This window comes from Parasteatoda tepidariorum, chromosome 9 (genome assembly GCF_043381705.1).
Source record: "Parasteatoda tepidariorum isolate YZ-2023 chromosome 9, CAS_Ptep_4.0, whole genome shotgun sequence".
Taxonomy (NCBI): Eukaryota; Metazoa; Arthropoda; class Arachnida; order Araneae; family Theridiidae; genus Parasteatoda; species Parasteatoda tepidariorum.
The window spans coordinates 22,195,488-22,204,744 of NC_092212.1; the positions used below are offsets into that span (position 1 = coordinate 22,195,488).

At 29.6% G+C, this 9,257-nt stretch overlaps 1 protein-coding gene across 1 annotated transcript in view; it reads right to left on the minus strand.

Annotated features, from left to right (window-relative positions):
• The window catches only part of LOC107440959 (RNA-binding protein 47-like), a 45,209-nt gene extending 36,897 nt beyond the window's left edge, over positions 1 to 8,312 (minus strand). The window contains exon 1 of the mRNA XM_071185766.1: positions 7,616 to 8,312. Within this exon, the coding sequence (XP_071041867.1) occupies positions 7,616 to 8,227 (612 nt within the window). The 5' untranslated portion in view covers positions 8,228 to 8,312. The remainder of the gene's footprint in view (positions 1 to 7,615) is intronic.
• Positions 8,313 to 9,257: the final 945 nt, after the last annotated feature.

The following is a 9,257-nucleotide window of genomic DNA, read 5'->3' on the forward strand; positions in this document are numbered from 1 at the left end:
TTTGTCTTCGGCAGACGATTCTTCCATTATTCGTCCGAAATTAATATTCTGCGTTCAGCAGTATAGGCTAAATACCAAATATTTGTATATTGCATCTCTAATTTGAATGCAGCAATTGTTGTTTATTTTTTAAAATTTATTTTTTTAATTATAATTTTACAGTGTTGAGCATAATCTTGTATGTCTTTACAATTTAAAAACTCCTTGAAAAAGTTTTTTTTTTTGCAATAACGGACCCTATTTGCAAAATTCATAAAAGCGGACCCTGGTTGAAAGAATGTGAGTAATTTTTTCACAATTTCACGAAAAACGGACCTTTCACAAAATGTCTGGACAGACCCCTGCCTTTGAAGCATATTTTAGAACAACAAATATCGTTGGTGCCGAAGTAACGGCTGTGTCTCGATTAAGTACAGTGAGCAAAAAAATAAACAAATCACGTTGTTTAACTTAAAATATAATGATCGGATCTTCACGTTCTAGGACTCAATCTTAATGCTTCGATGGGCTGAATGTAAATATGCTAATTAATTAATTCATGCGGATGATATTACGAAATCAGAAACAAAAATATACTTTCTCTGAATAAACATTCATTTTTTTTTTTTTGACAAATCGAATTTGTGACCATCAAATTAGCCGCAATCTGGAAAAATAATTAAAGTAGTTTGACCAAGAGAGCTGTAAATAGTGAAATTTTTTCTTTTTGGGTATTTCTCTGTATCTCGAGAATTTTTTAGGTGAATTGAAAAATTTTGACACAAGATTTTAAAATCCATTTATCCGAAGATCATGTTAAAAAGTAACTTTTATTAAATAGTTATTAATTTTTGCTGTTTCGTTTAATACTAATCGAAAAATGTTAAATTGTAAGGTATACAATTTATTACATCATTCTATACATTCAAAGTTTGAGCGCAATTGGTCGAATAGTTTATGAGAAAGCAAATTTTACTAAAATCGTATATTTAAAATTCGATTTCTCGAGAACTATTTTCGACCGATTTCGCACGAATTTTGCATTATGCCATTAAATTCTTTAAAACGATGCAAAAAAAAATTTTTTTTTAGAATTATTAAATAAAATAAGAAGTTATTTTTTTCATGGAATTATCGTGGGATAAACCAGAGGTATGTCCAGACATTTTGTGAAAGGTCCGTTTTTCAGGAAATTGTGAAAAAATTACTCACATTCCTTCAACCAGGGTCCGCTTTTATGAATTTGTGCAAATAGGGTCCGTTATTGCAAAAAAAAAACTCTTTCAAGGAGTTTTTAAATTGTAAAGGCATACAAGATTATGCTCAACACTAAAATTATAATTAAAAAAATTTAATTTTAAAAATTAAACAATAATTGATGCTTCTAAATTAGAGATGCAACATACAAATATTTGATATTTAGCCTATACTGCTAAACGCAGAATATTAATTTCGGACGAATAATGGAAGAATCGTCTGCCAAAGACAAAACTTAATTCGTTTACATCCATCTTTCTTGTTTTTTGCCCTGGAACGGGTTTATTCGATTAACAAAATAATAATGAAGATAAACAAATTTGTGAAGGGTTCGATTAAAAGAAAAATCATTTTGTGAAGGTTCCGTTTTCAAGTTAAAATATTTTGTGAAGGGTCCGTTAACGGACCCAAATTTCTTCTAAACAGACCCCTGGATAAACGAATTATACAATTGTGTGCAAAATATTTTCAATTCACTTAAAAAGTTCTTGAGATATGGTGAAATACACAAAAAGTAAAATTAACATTAAAGGGTCTAAACTTTGGACAGCTTTACTAATTTAACTATTGAAACCAGATTTCCCAGATAGTGGCTACCACCTATATTTTGGGGTCAGAAATCAGAACCGGTAAAAATTGGTATGTTTGTCCGATCATTTGATCAATTAATTCAGGGTGGTTCATTTATTTTTCATGTTCACTGTACAATAACGTGGTAATAGTAATTCCATGCATCAGATCAATGTTTCAATCCTCAGATTTAAATAGCCTTAAAAATTGAAAATCATTCATCAACTGGAAGCTTAAGCTGTTTTATCACAGTAAAACAACTTAGGTATAATTTTGAGTAATAAAAAAAACATTGTTCATAAAATTTGTTAAAATTTTAACAGAATTAACTATTATACATTAAGAATCCTCCTTATATTTAAACCAACGTCAAAGTTGTATTTAAATCAATCCTTATACTTAAATCAACTAAGAACTGATTTTAATAATCTTATTATGCTTCTCAACACAAAAACAAACAACATAATTATTCTTATTTGTAAATAGAAAAAAGAAGTAGAAAAAAAAGGATTGCCTTAAACACCCGCAATAATTAAAACAGAAATTGATTTCTTGAAATTTTGATAATCTAAATCGCGAAAAGTTCCTTAGCCAGAAAACAAAAGTAATAATGCAGTAATTGGTCAAAGGATTGCTACATTTTACTTATGAAAAGAAACTTTAAACATGAGTTAAATTATAAGAAATTTCTTTCTTCACATTTAAAAATAAAATCCTCCATTTTACCGATTTTCTTACATTTTGATAATTAAAAGAAGTTTATTAACCCGAAAACAAGATTTATGATGCAATAATCGAACAAAAAAATCACAATTACTTACATACAAATGAAAGAAAACTTAAAACACACGTGAAATTTTAAGAGACTTACTTCTTCCCATTTTTTTATTAAAAAAATATAGTTTTTGCCGATTTCCAGACTATTATTTCCTAATTAAAATAGTTCAGTTAGTTAATCTGAAAACAAAAGTGATAATACAGTACAGTGATTCCGCTAAAATTATTATATTCTTAGGATCTAGGACCCTTGTTAAAAATTATATAAATCATTTAAAACATATTATATATTTTCATAATTCTGCGTGAAATAATATAAATTTGCACTACTAATATTACTAATAAAAAAAAAATCTAAAGAATAGACGGGAATGGCGCTCAATAAAATTAAATAAATAAATGAAACATAAAATTGATTTGTGATATTGTTGAGTTGAGATGTATGGGAGCAGACGATTAATTCTCTACTCATTTATAGATCGCTTTTGAAAGTATTCTCACCCATTAAATGGTAAAGAATTTCAAAACAAAGAAAGAATTATTGAAGTCAATGTTTTGTTTCGATTTGATTGTAATTTGATATCATTATTATTTTCAATTTCTCCAGCTGTAATTAATACAGAAAAAGAAATAAATAATATTTTGTTCTTTTAAAGTTTGTTTTAATTCTACGGACATAAATCTGTTGGCGCAATTTTTCCCCTCAATGGGGAATTTGACACGCTATAGCGCGTAAGAAAGCGCCAACATAAGATCCTTAAAACTTTATGCATTTGAATAAAAAGAAAGCTGAAACATTTGTATGCATTAATATAGGTTAGCCATATTTAGTTATAAAAAAAACCTGACCTTTAGTTTTTTTAGATTGATTTTGCTGAATTTCCCTCACTTATGTAACCTGTGCATAAAATTTTATTAATAATTTTTAAGTAAAGCTTCTTTCTTAGACATGAAATGCATCTAAACACTTATTCTTGCCATTAAGTTTGAAAAAACATTTTTTTTTAATTTATAATAAATTGGAATAAGACAAATTTTTCTGAAAAAAAAGCTTTGGAAAAGGTGGAAATATAGGTAATCAATAAAGTTTATTTATTTATTTTTTTAAATAAATATATAAAACATAAAATTGATCTGTGGTACTATTTACATGACGATAAATTCTCAACCAATTTATAGATCGGTCAGACTTGTAAGTATAGTACAGTACATGTAAATTTATTCATTTTTCCTGCCCTATAGGGAATTTTGGTTATATTCCATAGTTTTCCCGATTTTTCCAGTTTATTAATATTTCTTGAATTTTACCTCGTTTTTTAAAGTATGAAAAAGTCATTTTTAAAATACGACTTTTTGAAATTCAATTTCTCAGGAACTATTCGATCGATTTCGCTCAGATTTTGTATTTAAACTTACATTAAATTATATACTTTACAATTCAAATTTTTCGACTAGTATTAAATAAAATAGCTTTAAGAAATACAGGATATGTCCATTTTAAAAAGATAGATAATAAAACGATAGACGGTGCAGGTGAAATTAATCGTCATTTTAACAGCTATTGAAATTTTTACTACACTTTAAGTCATAAACTTTAATTGATTTATGAGCAGTGCAGGTAAAATCAATAGCCATTTAATCGCTACCACTTTAAACAACCACACACTAACCTCAAACTAACAGACTCTAATTTAATATTAGGTAAATAATGAAAATTATAAGAAATTTTACTTTTTCAATAAGACTAAAAAGAAGAAAGGAGATATTCTCGAATCGTGATCTGTTTAGTCGACTATAACTGCCAAGGCGCTAAGTAAATTTTTAAATTTCAAATTATTATTATTTTTTTTTTAAGTTGGTCCCTTCTGAGAATTTTTATTTAATTATTTATTTTTTTATTTGAGGAACAATTATTCTGCTCGCAACGATACGATTCAACCAGGGTTGGCAAGGTTTAGGACAGAATGGAGTAATCCAAGGTTTAAACCGTCCTGTCCAAAACCATTTTACTCAAATTATATCACAATTTTATCTGAACAATATTTAAGAGGTAAAATAAACATAGAACTAATAACATATTGATAATTAAATCTACTACAAAATATTTGTTTTTAAAAGTATAATGTTTTATAACCATTGCTTGACTCTTCAATTTTAACATTAAACAAAGGAAGATTAATCAGTGATCAAGTTCAATTGGTCCTCTCATTCAATAGTACATAACTGAAGTTCGGCCTTGCCATACAGGTTAAGCTATTAGGGACTAAGTGTGCTTGGTTTGTCATAAACAGGTTTATTTACCTATAGTACTATTCAAGAATACTGTTATTTTATTCATGTTCAATTCTTTTAGCATAGTGGTGATACATCACCAGTGTCAGTAACTGAAACTGATGTTATGCCCTTCAAAACTGTTAATACAATTTTCAGTTATTTTGTATTTCCAATTTAAACTAATATATTTATATTTAAACACAATTTTTTTGAAAAATAGATGGCTTTTTTATCATTCTGTGATGCAGAAATTATAAAATTTTCCTTAAAAAAATATTGTGAAAAACAAAAGGTTAATTTTAAAACAAATTTAGTATTTTTTTTTAAAAAATTATTATTTTTTAATATTGCATTATTTATCCTTATGCAAAAATATTATTTATCAGTATTGTTGTTGTTGTTGTTAATTTTACGTCACACTAGAGCTGCACAATGGGCTATTGGCGACGGTCGGGAAACATCCCGGAGGATGATCCGAAGACATGCCATCACAATTTTGATCCTCTGCGGAGGGGATGGCACCCGCCGCTTCGGTAGCCCGACGACTGTCGCGCGAAGTCGAGCACTTTACGGTAGCACAGTTTAACGAGGACCAATACCGCACACCCTCGGTCCCTACGCAGACTGATCCAAGTGGTCACCCACCCGCACACTGACCGTAGCCAGTGATGCTTGACTTCAGTGATTTATCAGTATTAAAAGCATATTTATATTTAAAGGATTAGGTATTCACTTTTGTTGTTCAATGAATTATGGAGCTTCAAAAATTATAAACCTTTTCCATTTATATTATATTATTTTCTTTTGTTAAGTTAAAGTAAATTGTATAAAAAATATCAAATATTTATTGAAACATGTAATTACTATGTGTACAATGGTTACACCTATAGAATTTTTACCTTTTACCAAAGTACAAGGTTTTGGACAGTTTTACCCAGTTTAAGACAGTAAAATCCATGTGTCCTGTCCAAAACCAGTTAAGGACGTCCAAAACCCCAACCCCTGGTTTCAACACATCACGATACAGAAATCATCCAGGATAAATAATTTAATTTTGTAAAACGGAATTATCTTTCTGTGATGAGCAAACTTTTAAGGTCTCATAGAATTAAACTAACCTTTCCCTTTGTAATCAAGTAAAAAAACACAAACTTAAGGGTACACATAGGTCAGTGTTTCCCAAAGTGTGGTACGCGTACCCCCAGGGGTACGGGAACATTTTAACCGGGGTACGCGTTCTCTTGCAACAGACGAAAATTTCAAAAAATTTTACTTAAAAACAAAGCTAGCCATGAAAATTTACGATGACGTATTTTCCTATTGGCTATTTTTTGCAGAGTTAACAGTTAATAATTAGTGGTGTCAACAACCAGTTGTGATTTTTAACTTTGGAGCAATTTTTTCATAGTAAAAATAAAGATATTTTTAAAAAAATATATTCATTTTTTATGAGTGGGGTATACAAAAGTCATAAGTTTGGGAAACACTGACATAGGTAATAAAAACCATAACGGAATCAGGGGTCTGTTTAGAAGAAATTTGGGTCCGTTAACGGACCCTTCACAAAATATCTTTTCATAAAAACGGACCCTTCACAAAATATCTTTTCATAAAAACGGACCCTTCACAAAATATTTTAACTTAAAAACGGACCCTTCACAAAATGATTTTTCTTTTAATCGGACCCTTCACAAATTTGTTTATCTTCATTATTATTTTGTTAATCGAATAAACCCTTTCCAGGGCAGAAAACAAGAAAGATGGATGTAAACGAATTAAGTTTTGTCTTCGGCAGACGATTCTTCCATTATTCGTCCGAAATTAATATTCTGCGTTCAGCAGTATAGGCTAAATACCAAATATTTGTATGTTGCATCTCTAATTTAGAAGCAGCAATTGTTGTTTATTTTTTAAAATTTAATTTTTTTAATTATAATTTTACAGTGTTGAGCATAATCTTGTATGTCTTTACAATTTAAAAACTCCTTGAAAAAGTTTTTTTTTGCAATAACGGACCCTATTTGCACAAATTCATAAAAGCGGACCCTGGTTGAAAGAATGTGAGTAATTTTTTCACAATTTCACGAAAAACGGACCTTTCACAAAATGTCTGGACAGACCCCTGGGAATATATTATATATAGGAATATACTTAGGAACTACAGCGTTAATCACTGGCTATCGATAATACGGGCTATACATAAGTTGAACAAATAAGACATTATCACAACCATTAACAATAAATATCGAATACATTAATACCGAGTTCATCATTGATTACTATAACTATCGAATACGATATAATTGCGATTAGTCGATAACATAACATATCAAAATGATAGTATCGCGATTAATGGTATTATACCTAGAGATAGTTATTCAATACGATATTGTGAGAGTTGATGAATTTTGATTGCGTAGCGAAATAATTGACGAATGTCAACAAATCTATATAAAATAATAGCCTTTGAAAAATATCACGCTATATTTCCGATTGTTAAATATCGATATACATCACGATATTAAAATTCATATTGATATCGATATACATCACGATATTAAAATTCATACTATAGGGTACGATGTTCATGTTTGGCAACACCTCTAAAGCGCAGTCCCTATAAATTAATTGTATTAATTAACAGTTATTAATTGTGTACAATCAATAACTGTTAATTAATACAATTAATTAACTGTACACAATTATGAAATTGTAAAAAAAATCTATTGAATGACAAAACTCTTAACAATGTACTCACTTTCAATGTATTATAATCCACTAAATCTGATGTCCTATCTTCCCATTCGACATTTACTTTTCTTCCGAAGACTAAGCAATCGTCTGAAAACAAAATTCTTCTCGCTTTAGAAGCCGCACGATGCGTTTCATACTCCACAAAAACAAAACCACGGTTTTTTCCAGGTTCCATTGCATTTTGATTCATTTCGACACCAACAACCCCCTCAGTCAATTGTTTAAATTCTTTCAACGCCATATCACGAGTGACCGTATGTGGTATGCCACCGACAAAGATCCTGGTATTATCTATAGATGGAACAACACCAATAAATCGATTGCATCTTATTGGATAGTTATTGAGAGCTCTGACAGCTTTGGCGGCGTCTTCTTTATTGGTGTAAGTCGCAAAGGCAAAACCTCGGGTGGATGTGCTAAAGTCAACCATTAATCGAAATTCATAAATGCGGCCTACTGTCGAAAATAAACGCATCAGTTCTTCTTCGAAAACATAACGGGGTAATTTTCCGATGAAAACTTCGCAGCCCTTTGGTGGCGGAGGGCCGTACCAGTCAGGAGGAGGCCCATATTTTTTCTGGCCTTTTTCTTGCACAAATACGTATTTTTCAGCCATTACTAAGCCGAAATGTGATTTCCAAACATTCGACACGAAAAAAAATTTCGAATGAAAATTGAAAATATAATTCGAAAACGAACACTTGTACTCAAGGACAATAAAAGGCGCCGGAGCCTTTACCCCTCAAACCCTATACATCTGCGCGAGGTTGAGGTGCCATTGGAATTGGAGCTACATATAAACAAAACTCTTCATTGGCCACGTTCATTAGCCCCACCCTTATTAGAACGTTATACTTTTGGTTTTGTTCGCGACTGACAGAATTTTCCAAACGATAATTGGAAATATACAGCGTATATGAAAACGATTGTTAAAAAATTATGAAAAATTGAAAAGCGAACAAGGTATCGTTTGCTTCTGAGATGACGAATTAATAGAGAAATAAAAGAACTTAATCAAATTCCATATTACTTTTATAAATGTTTTTTTTTAAAAAAACAAATAAGATTAGTATTTTTTTTTACTACATTTACATCTTTTACTACATTATCTAAATTTTTTTACTTAACGTTTCATTCATAAACAATGAGCATTCCATCAGAAATTGTAAATATTAAGCTATAACTTTAAATTATTTATTTTTATTTTTTTTTTCAGTTATTACTATCTTCGCATTTTAATATTTATAATACAATCGATAAACATGATTCAATTTGATTTCGATTAGCACGACTTATTAATAAATAAAGTATATAGATATATAAAAAATGGTGGAGTACTAATCTTATCTGATTTTAAATGCTAGTGAAATTAGGCTAATCTCTGTGAAATTAATAAAATTAAAATTGTTTTAAAATGCAATTTGTGACTTCAAATGATTTTTTATTTATTATTCAATTTTTGTCAAGGATTCTAAATATTTATTGGGTGTGCAAATTAGTTCGGTCCGTTTTTTTTTGTTTTCAAAAATGCATTTATTTCAGAATAAAATGAATGAACAGATTAATCAAAGTATTGTCCATCGCTGACTACTACTTTTCCCCACCTCTCAGGCAATTTTCGAATTCCATTTCGAAAAAATGTCCCG